This window comes from Bufo gargarizans, chromosome 1 (genome assembly GCF_014858855.1).
Source record: "Bufo gargarizans isolate SCDJY-AF-19 chromosome 1, ASM1485885v1, whole genome shotgun sequence".
Classification (NCBI taxonomy): Eukaryota; Metazoa; Chordata; class Amphibia; order Anura; family Bufonidae; genus Bufo; species Bufo gargarizans.
The window spans coordinates 143,719,827-143,740,378 of NC_058080.1; the positions used below are offsets into that span (position 1 = coordinate 143,719,827).

The window sequence follows — 20,552 nt, forward strand, 5'->3', positions numbered from 1 at the left end:
TACAATTTCCTAGTTGACGGCTGCGCTGACTTTGGACTTAATATAACACAGTGGACCAACACCAGCTGATGACATAGCTCCCCAAACCATCACTGATTGTGGAAACTTCACATTGGACCTCAAGCAACTTGGATTGTGTGCCCCTCCACTCTTCTTCCAGACTCTGATTTCAAAATTAAATGCAAAATTTACTTCCATCTTAAAGCAGGACTTTGAACCACTGAGCAACAGTCCAGTCCTTTTTCACCTTATCCCAGGTAAAACGCTTCTGACCTTGTCTCTGGGTTATGATTAGCTTGAACGAAGGGGACATTTGTAGCCCATGTCCTGGATATGTCTGTGTGTGGTGGCTTTTGAAGCACTGACTCCAGCTGCAGTCAATTCCTTGTGAATATCCCCAAATTCTTGAATGCTATTTTCTTGACAACCCTTTCAAGGCTGCGTTTTCCCTGTTGCTTGTGCAACTTTTTCTACCACACTTTTTCCTTCCACTCAATTCACCATTAATATGCTTGGATACACAGCACTCTGATAACAGCAATGAACTTTTGTGGTTTAGCCTCCTTGTGGAGGGTGTCAATGACTTCAGAACAATTGTCAAGTCAGCAGTGTTCTCCATCATAGTGTACAGGGGCGGATTCCTACAGGGAAATCTCTTGGTGGGCCAATGCCTCAGGAGGCCACCCAAGTCCTCCTCTCTGCTGCTGACTAGGTACATAATGGGCTCTCAACAGAGAATTAGGTGCTCATGTACCTGGCCAGTGAGCCCACATGATGTCCTGAATTCAACTGCTGTGGCCCACACCTCACCTCCTAAGCCCCCGGCTCGATAGACAACTGGAGGAGGAGGACAGAAGATGGTAGCTATTGATGGTCACCACAGCTGGCCAGCTTTTGGGGCAGTATATTGTGCTGCACTGTGTTATTTGGTTCTGCTGGGATGGTATTTTGCACTATGGTATTGTTGACCCCACCTACTTGTGTTGCCCCGCCTTCTGTTAATTTGCACCTGCCTACAAAATAGGGCCACTTTTAGTTTTAGTTTTTTTCAGGGCCACTTTAGGTTCCCAGTCCGTAAACTACTGAACCAGACTGAGAGACCATTTAAAGGCTTAGGAAACCTTGGTAGCTGTTGGTTAGCTGATTTGAGTGTGATACCATGAGTCTAAAACGAACTTTTTCACAATACTCTAATTTTCTGAGATACTAACTTTTGGCTTTTCATTAGCCATAATCATCAACATTAAGAGAAATAAACGCTTAGAAAATGAAAATAGATCACTGTATGTAATGAATCTATATAATTTATGAGTTTCACTTTTTGAATTGAATTACTGAAATAAATTAACTTTTCAATGATATTCAGATTTATTTAGATGCGCCTGTGTACTGCACTGATTTGTGAAATTTGGAGGTGATCATATACATAACAGACCCCCAGGTTCCATATCTTCTCAGACTTTGCAGTTTTCTGGGGCAGTATGCATGTGACTTTTTCATTGATAAATATATTAGCCATTCATATTTTCACTTCCTGGAATGGAACTGATTGCTTTTTCTAGGAACGACCTAAAGTGATTTTAGCTGCTTGCATAACATATATGAATCGTTTAAAGGCTATGACCACCTTTTTTATCATTGCATTTTCTCATTGGTCTTTATTACGCATTTTCTTCACTTTCAGTGTATCTGCAGACTATGGTGCATTCTGTTTTGCAGAGACGCCATCGGGCAACTGCTCCGACGGCGCTATGTGTAGCCCTTATCTCTGAACTCCTGACACTTCTTCAACACTCATTATAGATAAATTCTTAACAAACTGATAAGAATATGGCTTCAATTAATATTTAGGAGCTGTGAGGAGTTTAGAGATAAGGGCTACACATACAGCCCTCAGAGCTGCTGCCTGACAGGATCTCTGCAAAACAGAAAGCAAGATAGGCTGTAGATTCCCTGAAACGGAAGGTTATAGAACATAAACTGTTGAAAGTGTTTAATAAAGACCAACTGAATAATTGAGCCCAAATGTGTAAAATGCAATGTTAAAAAAAATGCAAGAGTTATGTGACAACTGGGTATTACGAATCGCCTTTTTTCAAAGTGCCTAGTCCCTACACACACAGTCCACTTAGTACTGACAGTATCCGTGTGTAGGGACACATCCTAATGATAAGGTAACACTGCATTGTTCCAATCCTCTATTATTCCTGCTGGAAATGTATGCATAAATGAAAATCTAAGTGATACCATTCCCCTTGTCAATATTATTCATTTTTACCCAGTCTGATACCATCAGCAGCTGCCCCTTTAACAAGAGGCTTGGTAACTCCTAGTTGTGAAACCATTCTTTTCCAGGAAGACTAACAGAGGAATGGTACAGGTACAATGCAAGATATGCTGAAAAAATTTCATGGGGAATACAAGTATCCATTCAGGAGAGCAGAAAGGTCCTCTTTAGTATTCTTAAAGACTAGAACATATTGTATCTTTGTGCTAATAATTAATATCACATTTTTAAGCAGGGATGTTGCTAAAGGGTCATGGGCCCTGGTGCGAGAGTTCAGCTTGGGCCCCCCTTCTCTTAATGTTTTGTGGCCAAGGACTGGGAGGCACATAGACTTCATGCTGCCTGAAACAAAAATTGAAACGGCACCCCCCCCATGCCAAATTCTTGACCTAACCCCTTCCCTCTAGCCAGAGGTGTAATTTGACCAGTACTGTTGATCGCAAATATTCTAATCTCAAATTTTTATCGCAAATATTCTGATCTTGAATTTTTATCGCGAATATCGGCACTTCAAGAATTTGCGAAGATGTAGAATATTCTAGATGTTTTTCATCAGTAACCTCCCTTCTTGCTTGTGGGCCAATGAGAAGCCTGCAATATCTTTGTCAGAGCTTAGCAACATCCCCTGCAACCAATAGGAAAGCTGCCTACCCATTACTATATAAGAATCTCCCCAGCAGCCATTTTCTGATGTTTTTTTGCAGTTCTGAGAGAGAGAGAAAAGTCATTGCTGTGCTCTGTGCTTTCATCTGGACCCTATTCCTTATCCAATTACATTAGATAGTTAGCTCATATACACTTAACAAAAATATAAACGCAACACTTTCGGTTTTGCTCCCATTTTGCATGAGCTGAACTCAAAGATCTGAAACATTTTCTACATACACAAGACCCATTACTCTCAAATATTGTTCATAAATCTGTGTTAGTGAGCACTTCTCCTTTGCCCAGATAATCCATCCCGCCTCACAGGTGTGGCATATAAAGGTGCTGATTAGACAGCATGACTATTGCACAGGTGTGCCTTAGACTGCCCACAATAAAAGCCTCTCTAAAATGTGCAGTTTGATCACACATCACAATGCCACAGATGTCGCAACGTTTGAGGGAGCGTGCAATGGGCATGCTGACTGCAAGAATGTCTACCAGACCTGTTGCCCGTGCAATGAATGTTAATTTCTCTACCATAAGGCGTCTCCAAAGGCGTTTCAGAGAATTTGGCAGTTCATCCAACCGGCCTCACAACCGCAGACCACGTGTAACCACACCAGCCCAGGACCTCCACATCCAGCATGTTCACCTCCATGATCGTCTGAGACCAGCCACCCGGACAGCTGCAGCAACAATCGGTTTGCATAACCAAAGAATTTCTGCACAAACTGTCAGAAAACGTCTCAAGGAAGCTCATCTGCATGCTCGTCATCCTCATCGGGGTCTGGACCTGACTGCAGTTCGTCGTCGTAACGGACTTGAGTGGGCAAATTCTCACATTCGATGGCATCTGGCATGTTGTAGAGGCGTTCTGTTCACGGATGAGTTCCGGTTTTCACTGTTCAGGGCAGATGGCAGACAGTGTGTGTGGCATTGTGTGGGTGAGCGGTTTGTGAATGCACAGAGATACCGTGACGAGGTCCTGATCCCCATTGTTGTGCCATTCATCCACGACCATCACCTCATGTTGCAACATGATAATGCACGGCCCCATATTGCAAGGATCTGTACACAATTCCTGGAAGCTGAAAACATCCCAGTTCTTGCATGGCCAGCATACTCACAGGATGTGTCACCCATTGAGCATGTTTGGGATGCTCTGGATCGGCGTATACGACAGCGTGTTCCAGTTCCTGTCAATATTCTGCAACTTCGCACAGCTATTAAAGAGGAGTGGACCAACATTCCACAGGCCACAATCAACAACCTGATCAACTCTATGCAACGGAGATGTGCAGTGCGTGAGGCAAATGGTGGCCACACCAGATACTGACTGGTTTCCTGCCCCCCAAACCCCAAAGCAAAACTATGCACATTTCAGAGTGGCCTTTATTGTGGGCAGTCTAAGGCACACCTGTGCAATATTCATGCTGTCTAATCAGCACCTTGATATGCCACACCTGTGAGCAGTGGCGTACTGCCCATAGAGGCAGACCACGCCACTGCTATGGGGCCCGCGGCACTGGGGGGCCCGTAGCGCAGAGAAGGCCCCGCCCACACGGTTTGGCCCCGCCCACTCGGTTTGGCCCCGCCCACTCATGACGGGCGGGAGAATCGGCTCGAACTTCGCCGTCGGCCGTCACCCCACCAGAGTCAGTGCCTGCCCTGCCCTGAGGAGAGACGAGCTGACAGACTGAGCCAGAGGGAGGAAGTGGCCCTGGGGAGACGTGAGCAGGCAGGTAAGTGTGCCAGGTATGTGGACGGAGCTGTCTCCCGCCCCTCTGCTGCAGAATCCGCTCTCTGCTCCTCCCGCTGTGGAACTTTTCTGTGTGCAGCCACGCTGACATGTCAGCAGTGTACAAGTGTATGGATTCTAAAACGCTATTGGCACGCAAGACTTCAGGTGCCTATTTGATCCCTAAAGCAGTAAAAAAAACTTTAAAAAAACTATAATACAAAAAATATAATAGGGCATTTAGAATAGTTTTAAAGAAAGATAGTTTAGTTCCTCTTTAAGGGATGCAGAGGAAGCAGTTGTAATCAGGCCCTAGGGAAGCAAAATGCATCAGTATTATAAGGTGAACGCGCATAAGATCCGCACAAATCTCCATGTGGATTTATGAGTTTCTGCAGCATATCCACACAAAAATCTGCAATATCTAACAGCAGATTTTGGGGTGGATTTAGATGCGGTTTTGCCGTTTTTTGCAGTCCGCGGATCCGCAAAATCCTTTTCTGTGTGCAGCCACGCAGACTTCAGCCGGGATGGCTACCTGCACTTTCTTACTTGTCCCTGTTTCAGTGCGGGTTCCTTCAGGCTACGTCTCCTCCTCCCAGCAGGGCTGGTCTCCTGCTCAAGTGCTCATGCAGCCCCCTGGACACATCGGGCTGGGGCCCACCACTGGCACAAGGACTCTGTGGGGGCAGGTGCCCACTGCAAGAGCAAGTATTCATATAGAAAGTGCCCACAGCAAGGGCAAGGATGGGGCAGGTACCCACAGCAAGAGCAAGGATGGGGCAGGTGCCCACTGCAAGGGCAAGGATGGGGCAGGTACCCACAGCAAGAGCAAGGATGGGGCAGGTGCCCACTGCAAGGGCAAGGATGGGGCAGGTGCCCACAGCAAGGGCAAGGATGGGGCAGGTACCCACAGCAAGGGCAAGGATGGGGCAGGTGCCCACTGCAAGGGCAAGGATGGGGCAGGTGCCCACTGCAAGGATGGGGCAGGTACCCACAGCAAGAGCAAGGATGGGGCAGGTGCCCACTGCAAGGGCAAGGATGGGGCAGGTGCCCACCTCTAAGGCAAGGAGCCACTGGGCAGGTGCCCACTGCAAGGGGACGGACTAATATGGCAGGTGCCTACTACTAGGTCAAAGAATGGGCAGGTGCTAATCGCTAGGGCAAGGAGCTACAATTGCTATGTGAGGGAAATTACCAACCGCCCCCCCCCCCCCCCCCGTGGGGGCATCAGGAACGACGTGGGGGCATCAGGAACGACGCGGGTGTCGGGCAGCGGAGTAAGTATGCGGTGCCTGGGCATTTTGGGAGAAATAATAGGGAGGGGGCATGGGAGGAGCCATGACAGGTGGTGGGATGGGCCTGGGATGGGTAGTGGGCGGAGTTAGGGGCCCAATTCAGATTCTTGCTATGGGGCCCAATGACTTCTATGTACGCCCCTGCCTGTGAGGTGGGATGGATTATCTCGGCAAAGGATAAGTGCTCACTAACACAGATTTAGGCAGATTTGTGAACAATATGTGAGATTAATGGGTCTTTTGTGTATGTAGAAAATATTCCAGATCTTTGAGTTCAGCTCATGCAAAAAGGGAGCAAAACCGAAAGTGTTGCGTTTATATTTTTGTTCAGTGTATATAATACAGACAGTTAGTGGGACATAGTCAGTGTAGGTTAGATAGTGATATAGTGTAGCTGGTTCCAGTGCAGGGTGTTAGTTAGTGTGATAGGAGTTATTGTTTCTCTGCTGTCCATACATACATGCTACAGACATAGTGCTGTGATGTCACAACAATACTTAGTGCACCAATCAGTAATATCTACTCAGACATGATAAAATATGCGGCACAAGGATCTTTAGGCCCCCTAAGGCTCCTGGATCTGGTAGTGACTGCTACCTCTGCACCCCCTATAGCTACACCCCTGTCTAGCTATTCCTATGTTTTATTTATCTATTTTATAGATGCAATGGACAGCCATGATTTTATTCTGCACGTCCTTAGTGTTACTTCTGAGCATGTGTCGGACATGTTATCTTACAACACAAGAGTGCTGGGTACCCACCTGCTGCTTCCTTTTGCATCTTTAAAACCAAATCTTCAATTTCATCTTTCTCTTCTATCTTGGGAGGAATAATCCCAAAATCTCTTAGGACATCATTCCATTCTGTGTCTTCATTTGGATCCTGTTTCAGTCAGTATGAAATATTTACATGTGTTTGCTTGTTCTTTTACTTATATCATTCAGTATTAATATACGAAATATATTGTAGCTGTTCAGTAAAAAATAAGGTACTGAGCATGTTGGATCCATCTGAAATTTCTGTTCACTGTCACATACTTTTAAGTTAAGAAACATATTTGTCATTAGAGATTTTCAGCGCTGATTCTATCAATTCAGCTGTCAGATTAGATTTGGTCTGAATAAATTCAACCTGAATCGAGACTTCCCCAATTGCCCTGATAAGTTGTGTATTACACCCTGTGGTCTCTTAGGACTGTCACTGTATCCAACCTCTTTCAAACTCTGACAGCAATATATATGTCTATAGATAAAAGAATGGTAGCCGGTGGTAGCAGACAGCCTGTTTAAAAACACACTGCACAGTTTTTTTTAAAGCTTTTTAACCCCTTACTGACTGACCTCAATACATTTACATCCGGAGTCAAGTATTTAATTATGACGCCCGCTTATGAGTGCAGCGGGCATCATAGCCACGGGGTGGCCGCTGTTTTAAACTGAGGCTGCTGCAGAAAGATTCCTATGGAGACTCTGCCTGTTACGAAATGTGGTGAAATGCTCATATAATCCAATGCTAATGCATTGGAGTCTATGAGAGAAACAATATAATTATTGCTTATTCAAGTTCCCTAGGGGAACTATTAAAAAGTGTAAAAATAAATAAATAAAATGTTTTTAAAAATATATTTAAAAAAATGAAAGAAGAATTGATCAAAAAGTCATATTTACTAAAAAGTTAGAGGGGTCAGAATATGGCGATGCAAATCTCTGACTGGACCCCTTCTTTAACCACTTCAGCCCCGCTAGGTGAAACCCCCTTCATGACCAGGCCACTTTTTACACTTCGGCACTACACTCCTTTCACCGTTTATCGCTCGGTCATGCAACTTACCACCCAAATGAATTTTACCTCCTTTTCTTCTCACTAATGGAGCTTTCATTTGGTGGTATTTTATTGCTGCTGACATTTTTACTTTTTTTGTTATTAATCAAAATGTAACGATTTTTTTGCAAAAAAATGACATTTTTCACTTTCAGCTGTGAAATTTTGCAAAAAAAAACGACATCCATATATAAATTTTTCGCTAAATTTATAGTTCTACATGTCTTTGATAAAAAAAAAATGTTTGGGCAAAAAAAAATGGTTTGGGTAAAAGTTATAGCATTTACAAACTATGGTACAAAAATGTGAATTTCCGCTTTTTGAAACGGCTCTGATTTTCTGAGCACCTGTCATGTTTCCTGAGGTTCTACAATGCCCAAACAGTATAACTACCCCACAAATGACCCCATTTCGGAAAGTAGACACCCTAAGGTATTCACTGATGGGCATAGTGAGTTCATAGAACTTTTTATTTTTTGTCACAAGTTAGCGGAAAATTATGATGATTTTTATTTTATTTTTTTTTCTTACAAAGTCTCATATTCCACTAACTTGCGACAAAAAATAAAAAATTCTAGGAACTCACCATGCCCCTCACAGAATACCTTGGGGTGTCTTCTTTCCAAAATGGGGTCACTTGTGGCGTAGTTATACTGCCCTGGCAATTTAGGGGCCCAAATGTGTGAGAAGAACTTTGCAATCAAAATGTGTAAGAAATGACCGGTGAAATCCGAAAGGTGCACTTTGGAATATGCGCCCCTTTGCCCACCTTGGCAGCAAAAAAGTGTCACACATGTGGTATCGCCGTACTCAGGAGAAGTTGGGGAATGTGTTTTGGGGTGTCATTTTACATATACCCATGCTGGGTGAGAGAAATATCTTGGCAAACGACAACTTTTCCCATTTTTTTATACAAAGTTGGCATTTGACCAAGATATTTTTCTCACCCAGCATGGGTATATGTAAAATGACACCCCAAAACACATTCCCCAACTTCTCCTGAGTACGACAATACCAGATGTGTGACACTTTTTTGCTGCCAAGGTGGGCAAAGGGGCACATATTCCAAAGTGCACCTTTCGGATTTTGCAGGGCATTTTTTACACATTTTGATTGCAAGGTACTTCTCACACATTTGGGCCCCTAAATTGCCAGGGCAGTATAACTACGCCACAAGTGACCCCATTTTGGAAAGAAGACACCCTAAGGTATTCCGTGAGGGGCACTGCGAGTTCCTAGAATTTTTTATTTTTTGTCACAAGTTAGCAGAAAATGATGATTTTTTTTTTTTTCTCTTTTTTCCTTACAAAGTCTCATATTCCACTAACTTGCGACAAAAAATAAAAAATTCTAGGAACTCGCCATGCCCCTCACGGAATACCTTGGGGTGTCTTCTTTCCAAAATGGGGTCACTTGTGGCGTAGTTATACTGCCCTGGCAATTTAGGGGCCCATATGTGTGAGAAGTACTTTGCAATCAAAATCTGTAAAAAATGACCGGTGAAATCCGAAAGGTGCACTTTGGCATATGTGCCCCTTTGCCCACCTTGGCATCAAAAAAGTGTCACACATCTGGTATCGCCGTACTCAGGAGAAGTTGGGGAATGTGTTTTGGGGTGTCATTTTACATATACCCATGCTGGGTGAGAAAAATATCTTGGTCAAATGCCAACTTTGTATAAAAAAATGGGAAAAGTTGTCGTTTGCCAAGATATTTCTCTCACCCAGCATGGGTATATGTAAAATGACACCCCAAAACACATTCCCCAACTTCTCCTGAGTACGGCGATACCAGATGTGTCACACTTTTTTGCTGCCAAGGTGGGCAAAGGGGCACATATTCCAAAGTGCACCTTTCGGATTTTGCAGGGCATTTTTTACACATTTTGATTGCAAGGTACTTCTCACACATTTGGGCCCCTAAATTGCCAGGGCAGTATAACTACGCCACAAGTGACCCCATTTTGGAAAGAAGACACCCTAAGGTATTCCGTGAGGGGCACTGCGAGTTCCTAGAATTTTTTATTTTTTGTCACAAGTTAGCAGAAAATGATGATTTTTTTTTTTTTTCTCTTTTTTCCTTACAAAGTCTCATATTCCACTAACTTGCGACAAAAAATAAAAAATTCTAGGAACTCGCCATGCCCCTCACGGAATACCTTGGGGTGTCTTCTTTCCAAAATGGGGTCACTTGTGGCGTAGTTATACTGCCCTGGCAATTTAGGGGCCCATATGTGTGAGAAGTACTTTGCAATCAAAATCTGTAAAAAATGACCGGTGAAATCCGAAAGGTGCACTTTGGAATATGCGCCCCTTTGCCCACCTTGGCATCAAAAAAGTGTGACACATCTGGTATCGCCGTACTCAGGAGAAGTTGGGGAATGTGTTTTGGGGTGTCATTTTACATATACCCATGCTGGGTGAGAGAAATATGTTGGCAAAAGACAACTTTTCCCATTTTTTTATACAAAGTTGGCATTTGACCAAGATATTTATCTCACCCAGCATGGGTATATGTAAAATGACACCCCAAAACACATTCCCCAACTTCTTCTGAGTACGGCGATACCAGATGTGTCACACTTTTTTGCAGCCTAGATGCGCAAAGGGGCCCAAATTCCTTTTAGGAGGGCATTTTTAGACATTTGGATCCCAGACTTCTTCTCACGCTTTAGGGCCCCTAAAAAGCCAGGGCAGTATAAATACCCCACATGTGACCCCACTTTGGAAAGAAGACACCCCAAGGTATCCAATGAGGGGCCTGGCAAGTTCAAAGAATTTTTTTTTTTTTCGCATAAGTTAGCGGAAAATTTTTATTTTTTTTTTTTTCTCACAAAGTCTCACTTTCCGCTAACTTAGGACAAAAATTTCAATCTTTCATGGACTCAATATGCCCCTCAGCAAATACCTTGGGGTGTCTTCTTTCCAAAATGGGGTCAGTTGTGGGGTGTTTGTACTGCCCTGGCATTTGAGGGTCTCCGCAATCATTACATGTATGGCCAGCATTAGGAGTTTCTGCTATTCTCCTTATATTGAGCATACAGGTAATGAGATTTTTTTTTCCGTTCAGCCTCTGGGCTGAAAGAAAAAAATGAACGGCACAGATTTCTTCATTCGCATCGATCAATGTGGATGAAAAAATCTCTGCCCAAAAAAAAAAATGGAGGGGAAAGGTGTCTGCCAGGACATAGGAGCTCCGCCCTACATCCATACCCACTTAGCTCGTATGCCCTGGCAAACCAGATTTCTCCATTCGCATCAATCGATGTGGATGAATAAATCATTGCCGGGATTTTTTTTTTATATATATATATACATACAAAGTGCTTGCCAAAGCATAGGAACGCCGCCTCCTCCTCAGCTCGTATGCCTCGGCAAACGTATCTGTCACTGCAGAGGAGAAAATCCCGTCTTGCAGCGCCGCATACACCGACTTGCGTGTAATCTGACAGCAGCGCAATGCTTCTGTCAGAATGCACATCGGTGCTGCAGCTAGTAGATCGGTTGGTCCACCTGGAAGGTAAAAAGACAAAAAAAAAAAAAAAGAAAAAAACAGGCCACAACGCAATAATTTTATTAACTTTGGAACAGAACATGTAACTTTAACTTTTGGAACTAAACATTAACCTGTTTGCTTACCTGTTTTTTTTTTTGTTTTTTTTTTTGTTTTTTTACCTTTATAGAACAAACCTCTCCTTCCCCATGGGTCAATGTGCAAAGCGCAAATCGCCCAAAGATGTGGCGAAGTGCGTTATGCACTTTGTCCCATGTGAAAGGAGACGTTTGCAGCAGCAGTGAGTGAATGGGCCCTAATAGCCCTGTGTGCCTGTCCTGGTGAGATGATCCCTATGCTAATAGTGTACCTGTGAGTGGTACTTCCGGAAACACTCTCCAAAGCATAGGGCAGGGTGGTCCGGACAGTCAGGACAGAAATAGCGGGTGTCACGCCTTATTCCACTCCTGCTACAGACACGACATCTTTTTCGGGGTGACGGTTGGGTTGAGGTACCAGGAACGACATTGGGGAAATGTCGCTCGTGTAGACGGCTAACTACACTGGTGGTTGAGGCCACGGAACCTCCTGGATACAGGAGGTTCTCAATGATCTCTTCCTGAAATTTGAGGAAGGATCCAGTTCTCCCAGCCTTACTGTAGAGAACAAAACTATTGTACAGAGCCAATTGAATTAAATATACAGACACCTTCTTATACCAGCGTCTGGTGCGTCGGGAAACTAAATACGGAGACAACATCTGGTCATTGAAGTCGACCCCTCCCATGTGGAGGTTATAGTCGTGGACTGAGAGGGGCTTTTCAATGACACGGGTTGCTCGCTCAATTTGTATTGTCGTGTCTGCGTGAATGGAGGAGAGCATGTAAACGTCACGCTTGTCTCTCCATTTCACCGCGAGCAGTTCTTCGTTACACAGTGCGGCCCTCTGCCCCCTTGCAAGACGGGTGGTAACGAGCCGTTGGGGGAAGCCCGCGCGACTAGTTCGCGCGGTACCACAGGCGCCAATCCGTTCTAGAAACAAATGCCTAAAGAGGGCCACACTTGTGTAAAAATTGTCCACATAAAGATGGTACCCCTTGCCGAATAAGGGTGACACCAAGTCCCAAACTGTCTTCCCACTGCTCCCCAGGTAGTCAGGGCAACCGACCGGCTCCAGGGTCTGATCTTTTCCCTCATAGACCCGAAATTTGTGGGTATAGCCTGTGGCCCTTTCACAGAGCTTATACAATTTGACCCCATACCGGGCGCGCTTGCTTGGGATGTATTGCTTGAAGCCAAGGCGCCCGGTAAAATGTATCAGGGACTCGTCTATGCAGATGTTTTGCTCTGGGGTATAAATATCTGCAAATTTCTGGTTGAAATGGTCTATGAGGGGCCGAATTTTGTGGAGCCGGTCAAAAGCAGGGTGGCCCCTGGGACGGGAGGCGGTGTTGTCACTAAAGTGCAGGAACCGCAGGATGGCCTCAAAACGTGCCCTGGACATGGCAGCAGAGAACATGGGCATGTGATGAATCGGGTTCGTGGACCAATATGACCGCAATTCATGTTTTTTTGTCAGGCCCATGTTGAGGAGGAGGCCCAGAAAAGTTTTAAGTTCGGAAACTTGGACTGGTTTCCACCGGAAAGGCTGGGCATAAAAGCTTCCCGGGTTAGCGGTGATAAATTGTGTGGCATACCTGTTTGTTTCGGCCACAACTATGTCTAAAAGCTCCGCAGTCAAGAACAGCTCAAAAAATCCCAGGGCCGAACCGATCTGAGCCGTCTCAACCCGAACTCCAGACTGGGCAGTGAAAGGGAAAACTACAGGTGCGGCTGAAGTTGGGGACTGCCAATCAGGGTTTGCCAGCACCTCTGGGATTCTAGGGGCTCTACGGGCACGTCTTTGCGGTGGCTGCGACGGGGTCACTACTGCACGTGCCACCGTACCAGCTTCAACTGCCCTTCTGGTGCTCGCTACTTCACCAGGTTGTACGGCAGTGCTGGTACTAGGTCCATGCTGGTGTATGCCTCACCACGTAATCCGACAGCACCAGCCCCACTCTGCTGCTCTTGAAGCGCATCCTGCGCAACCTGCGGTCTAGCGACACGGGGCCGGGTACGCCTGGTGCTATCAGGGACCTCAGCCTCCTCGTCCGAACTTTGGGTCAGAGAGCCACTGCTTTCTACAGGTTCGTATTCTGACCCGCTGGATTCATCAGATGAGGGTTCCCACTCCTCATCCGACTGGGTCAGAAGCCTGTAGGCCTCTTCAGAAGAATACCCCCTGTTTGACATGTGGGCAACTAAATTTAGGGGTATTCCCTGAGACTACCCAAGAAAAAAAAAGCAAGCCTGTCTTACAAAGGGGAGGCTAGCGAAGTACCGGAGGCCGCTGCGGTTGATAAAAAATATCAAAACTGATTTTTTTATCGCCGCAGTGCGTGTAAAGTGAATGTGCAGTGATCAAAAAAAAATTTTTTTTTTGTCACTGCGGTGGGGCGGGTGTGGGCGAACGCACGTGTGGGCGACCGATCAGGCCTGATCGGGCAAACACTGCGTTTTGGGTGGAGGGCGAACTAAAGTGACACTAGTACTATTATAGATCTGACCGTGATCAGTTTTGATCACTTTCAGATACTATAAAAGTACAAATGCTGATTAGCGATACGCTAATCAGCGAATAACGGACTGCGGTGCGGTGGGCTGGGCGCTAACTGATCGCTAACTACCTAACCAAGGGACCTAAACTATACCTAAAACCTAACGGTCAATAACAGTGAAAAAAAAAAGTGACAGTTTGCACTGATCACTTTTTTCTTTTCACTTGTGATTGACAGGGGGTGATCAAAGAGGTGATCAAAGGGTTAATTGGGGTTCAGGGGGGTGATCAGGGGCTATAGTGTAGTGTTGGTGTACTCACTGTGAAGCCTGCTCCTCTGCTGGATCCAACCGACGAAAAGAACCAGCAGAGGAGCAGGCAGCCATATAACAGATCATATTTACAAATATGATCTGCTATCTGGCACTTTGATTGGATTTTTGTAAAAATCAGCAACCTGCCAGCCACGATCATTGGCTGGCAGGTTGCTGACGAAATGGTCTTGAAAGAAATGCCGACGCGAACTGCGCACGCGCGGGCGCATACTCGCGTCATCTCGCGTCTCGCGAGATGACGCGTATATGCGTGACTGTGCGCAGCCCTGCCACCTCCGGAACGCACATGTGCGTTAGGCGGTCCGGAGGTGGTTAAAGACCCGACATGCGCCGTACAAATGTACGGCACATGTTGGGAAGGGGTTAAATCTGAAATACCAGTCTGAAAACTGTGTAAGGGCATCTCCAGGCAGTTCAAGTTTTTTTTTTTATTTTGCTAAAAATTGTAATACAAGTGTGCTATACGTGTTTTAAAATAAAGAAGGTAGCATTTTGACGCACACAAAAATGCTACCTGCAGCGTTTTTCTGTCCGGCATGGGAACGCAATGAAACAGAATGCATTCTGGTGCACTCTGTTCCATTCAGTTCAGTTTTGTCCCCACAATGAATGGGGACAAAACTGAAACATCTCAATGCTGGAAAGGAAAAATGTTGATGTGAAAGTAGCCTTACAATCCAGAGGGTAGCATTTTAACTCTGTAAATAGTAGGCCAAACTATTTAACATGGAGGATAATCTAATAGTAGGTTGACAACTTGGGTTTTACACTAGAGAAAGCTTTTTTTCTGAATCTTCCAAGTGGGTAAGGTGGTCAGCAACAATGACTGCAAAATAGTGGATGTGCTGAACCTGGGGGGAAATAACACATGCTCCCTGCATGGTGCACTTGATTAACCTAGAGGTGCAACGGTTTTAAAAAAAAGGACACTAGCTTGCGCAAGGTGCTAGCAATGTCCAGGAGACTGTCCTCACATTTTAGCCATTCTTATGTCTCGAAGAAACGCTGTCCTGGACTTGCAGCAACAGAACGGTCTACTGTTAATCACTTAATCTGTGACATTCCAATTCAGCTAGAGCATCTGTACGAGCAGCGTGGAAAGTCGTGAACAATTTGTCATGTACCAGACCGCCTCAGCAGGGAGAATGGTTTATTTCCAAGTCAGGCAGTGGCAGCTCATCTGAGATGCCTCTCAGGTGCTGAAGCCCTTCGAAGAGGCCACAAAATTTGACAGCAGGGACAACTGCAGCATGAACGATGTCATCCCCCCCCCCCTTACTATCAAAGCCAAACGGTGCAATGTACTCCTCCCTCTAACAGGAAACACTGTGTACGCAGCTTGCCGCATCTTTTGCCTGCCACTAGCATGTCTGAAAGGGAGGCTGCTCTCCACCCCCCATACAGTCACCCACCTCCCGCCACCACAAGCAGCATAAACTGCAGCAGCAGCCAGTTCAGTCTTTCCAACATGATGGAGCAGATTTTTCCTGTGCTGTCCGAGTCTGAGACAAATCAGCATGTGGAGACCTCCTGTCTCAACACCCAGGTTCAGGCCTGCCTACACTCTGGCCTGTCTCCGGCACATAACCTGTTCCCTGAGCCATGGACTTCTGGGCAGGCAGACTAGAACAGTGGTCAGAACTGGCTCAGTATGCTCTGTTTTCTTTCTTGCCCAGCTTTCAGTGTCATCTCGTAGAGGGTTTTCAGTGTGGTGACAGTCAAACGGACCAAGTTGTCCTCTACTAGTGTTCAAAACATAATTTTTGTCAAAATGAACCAAACCTGGATTCGGGAGGATTTTCACCCTCCTACGGCTGAGTCTGATGAAGAGATCTATTTATTTACAATTGGTCACTAGGACCATAGATGTCCTTGATTGACACGTGTTACTAAGTCTAAAATGTAACATTTATTACTTGTCCTTAAAATGTTTCGAACACTACAATTAAAATAATCAGCTATGCTTGCTACATACATTCATCATAGTGCCGGTGACTCTGTTTACTGGGTGATCCCACTAGAGGGCGCTTGTAACTATTAGCTGTTTGAGGCTCTCCTGCCTATTATTACGGTGCCCCAGCGCTATGTTACTGCGCTCTGTTATTGGCACAGTGCGCTATTTCATACAGCAGTCGCCCTCATGAGGTACACTTTCTCTTTTTATATTAACAACAGGTCATATCCTAGCCGTGCATACACTGGCTAAAACACGCTATCTGCCCCCCGACATGTTTCGCCAAACACTTGGCGTCTTCAGGGGTTTGTTTCACTGCCCAAACCCCTGAAGACGCCAAGTGTTTGGCGAAACATGTCGGGGGGCAGATAGCGTGTTTTAGCCAGTGTATGCACGGCTAGGATATGACCTGTTGTTAATATAAAAAGAGAAAGTGTACCTCATGAGGGCGACTGCTGTATGAAATAGCGCACTGTGCCAATAACAGAGCGCAGTAACATAGCACTGGGGCACCGTAATAATAGGCAGGAGAGCCTCAAACAGCTAATAGTTACAAGCGCCCTCTAGTGGGATCACCCAGTAAACAGAGTCACCGGCACTATGATGAATGTATGTAGCAAGCATAGCTGATTATTTTAATTGTAGTGTTCGAAACATTTTAAGGACAAGTAATAAATGTTACATTTTAGACTTAGTAACACGTGTCAATCAAGGACATCTATGGTCCTAGTGACCAATTGTAAATAAATAATTGTATAGTCCTAACACGTGTTAGGGAGAGATATGTAAAGGTGGTGATGAAGAGATCTGGCGCTGCTAATGGTGCCCCATCTTGCCACTGTTTCTGTCTGTCTTCCAGACTACCATCATGTTCCATATGGCTGCTGCTGCCGCCATCATACCATTGATGCCATCATGCCACTGCTGCAGTCTGCCTGCCTGCCAACATAGACTGTATGGCTGATGCTGTCGCCACAGCCATAGCTGAAACTCCTCACTGCTAATCCCCTACTGCCACCACTATTAACGCTACATATCCGCAGTTACTACTGCTACCACCTAAAGACAGCCAATCTACTGCTTTGTATCTTCCTTGCTATTCTGCTTTTGCTGCTGCTACTATTGTGGCCACCTGCCTCTAATACACTACCCTTTCCACATCTACACTGCACTTCTACTGCTCCCAATTAAAAGGGAGAATTTTTCTAGGCTTGTTCAGAATGAACCACTTTTTCTTCTGACAATTAACACTTGTGCGTGTCATATGGGCAGGCATTCTGACCCTATCGATGCATAACTTATGGATGCTTGGTCCCCCAACAATCCAGTTTTTTCCCCATAACACCATGTGTGTTTATACACCATCTGCCCCCGAGAAGGGACAATTTTTGAAAGCTTTGGAATATGAAAAAGCATGACATGCCACGGTGCAGTGTGTTTTTAAACACGCAGTATTATAATACAGTTAAACATGCGTTTACCCGTCGCTATGTATGTCAGTGTTACACAGACTCACTCCATCTGCAGAAGCCACCTTGACGCCTGGTAGGTGGGCCCGACACGTATGTGCGCTAAGAGCTTCCATTACTCATTCATACTCATTTATAGTTGGTATTGTACCACTTTTATCTAGAATGACCCCCATTTCTTAGCTCTATTGTTTGCATATATAATGGTGTGCAGCCATTTTGTTTTTTGTAATTATGTTTGCTTCATGGATATGCACCTGTGATTCTGAAGGTTTTAGTCTAAATTTTCTTGCAATATATTGGGGGAGGCACTCCTTTTAGACTGGACACGACCATCTACCTGGGACTTCTGAGCAGAGTACTTTTGTAGCTGCTTCCTACACTGCCCTTAATATTGGAGGCTTTAGTAAGTCCAAAGTGAGGCAGTATCTTTAGTGATAGGGACCCATCTGCGGAAGCCTCCTTGACGCCTGGTAGGTGGGCCCGACACGTATGTGCGCAAAGAGCTTCCATTACTCTTTCATACTCATTTATAGTCGGTATTGTACCACTTTTATCTAGAATAACCCCCATTTCTTAGCTCTATTGTTTGCATATATAATGGTGTGCAGCCATTTTGTTTTTTGTAGTGTCACACAGACATCATTTGCTATCGCTGTCATTGCATTTAAGAGCTTAGTGAGGTGGAAGAGGAAAATCAAAAATTCATTAAAAAAATTAATGAAAAGAGATAGCATGTTTTTTTGAGAGGGTGTTATATACCAATTTCAAGGGCAATTGGAGCCACTTTCATTTGGCCCAAATCAATTCGGGTCTGAACTGAACTTTTTTTTAAATTAGTTGAATCAGATCCAAAACGAATCTCAAAAGGTTCACTCATCTCTAATAGAGATCTATGGAAAGTTTTCATCGGTGGTAGCCTGAGCACTGAAACCCCCACTGATTGCTACAACGATGAGAGGGAAGAGCTTGCTTATCTTAGTCTCTCTCCTTAATAGAAGTCTGTGGGCCCGTCTTGATTCCCTCTCCTGCAGCAAGGAGAGCGCACAATATGCAAATACATCTTTCTCGTCATTCTGGCGATCAGCGGGGGTCTCAGCACCCAGACCCCCACTGATTAAAACTTTTGATATGTCTCTGTGAGAGAAGAAAAGTTTGCTGAAGACCTTTAAGACTGCTATATGAAACACTAGTTATAAGAATTTCCCTCATATTGTACACTTATGACATCTTTCACTTGGAGGCTGACAGTAGTAAAGACTATGGAGATGGTGCATGTGGTTAAAAAGCTGGGCTGTGAAGAAGATATGTTTTGCCTCTATCTATCCTAAAGGCAATCTACAGCTTGGGGCAAATGTGTTCTAGAAATCTAAAGCCTTTGTACTATGACAACTGCTGGTATGATCGAGACAGCAAGACAGCGGTAATAAAATAGATGCAGAACACGTCAGCCATAGACACAGATTGTTTGTCACAGTGCTCAGCCCATGTCTCCAGGCTCTGAATTATCCAGTGTTACTTTCATGCTCATACATTCACAAGGGATGGTGTCTGCATGCGACTTTTTATTTCTACGTTAAATTCTGTTTCATTAATGAATAAAATGTTACCTGATCGATGATCATTTACATTGCTGTTTACAAAAATTTGAATATGACTCTAATTTTTTTAGCCTGCCTTTGAAAATTTACAAAAGTACTGACAAATTTAGTGAATAATGTATCAAATATGTCGATAGACGTTCTGGTGACAGGAAGTGTTCTGGTAGTGGCGGTATATTAATATTTTATACTGCTACACAATGCTATTAATAAAGTAGAGTATACCGACTGTAAAAACATACAAGCGCTGACACATATAGACAATAAGTATCAATTAACTGTTAGTGTGTCAGCACCTATATCTTTGGGGACTGTGTAAGCAACAATTCCATATATATACTGATCAACTTTTTGAAATCTCTGATAAATTCCATACCTTTTTAGAAAAAAAAATCACTATTATTTAACATGAAATGCTATGGGTACCTTTGCATTGATTTTTTTTTTGCACATATTTTGCTAATTTGGTCTAATTAAAGGGATCCGCCGATCTGGATGTGACTGAAAGCATTTGTTAGACGCTTGTTAAGGGACCGAAAGTAATGGGACATAATCATAAATCAAACTTTTACTTTTTAATACTTGGTTGCAAATCCTTTGCAGTCAGTTACAGCCTGAAGTCTAAAATGCATAGACATCACCAGACGCTGGGTTTCATCCCTGGTGATGCTCTGCGAGGCCTCTACTGCAACTCTTAGTTCCTGCTTGTTCTTGGGGCATTTTCTCTTCAGCAAGTGAAATGCATGCTCAATCGGATTCAGGTCAGGGTGATTGACTTGGCCATTGCATAACATTCCACTTCTTTCCCTTAAAAAACTCTTTGGTTGCTTTTGCAGTATGCTTTGGGTCATTGTCCATCTGCACTGTGAAGTGCCGTCCAATGAGTTCTGAAGCATTTGCAGATATTACAAGTTGGTACATATGGTACAAGTTGATCTTGGTCTCATCTGTCCATAGGATGTTGTTCCAGAACTATGAAGGCTTTTTTAGATGTCGTTTGGCAAACTCTAATCTGGCCTTCCTGTTTTTGAGGCTCACCAATGGTTTACACCTTGTGGTGAACCCTCTGTATTCACTCTGGTGAAGTCTTCTCTTGATTGTTGACTTTGACACACATACACCTACCTCCTGGAGAGTGTTCTTGATCTGGTCAACTGTTGTAAAGGGTGTTTTCTTCACCAGGGAAATAATTATTCGGTCATCCACCACAGTTGTTTTCCGTGGTCTTCCGAGTCTTTTGGTGTTGCTAAGCTCACCGGTGCATTCCTTCTTTTTAAGAATGTTCCAAACAGGTGTTTTGGCCACGCC

At 44.5% G+C, this 20,552-nt stretch overlaps 1 protein-coding gene across 1 annotated transcript in view; it reads right to left on the reverse strand.

Annotated features, from left to right (window-relative positions):
* PDCL2 (phosducin like 2) overlaps positions 1-20,552 on the reverse strand; it is a 37,995-nt gene that overhangs the window by 14,407 nt on the left and 3,036 nt on the right. Inside the window, exon 2 of the mRNA XM_044276719.1 lies at positions 6,735-6,855. Coding sequence (XP_044132654.1) covers positions 6,735-6,753 — 19 coding nt within the window. The 5' untranslated portion in view covers positions 6,754-6,855. The remainder of the gene's footprint in view (positions 1-6,734; positions 6,856-20,552) is intronic.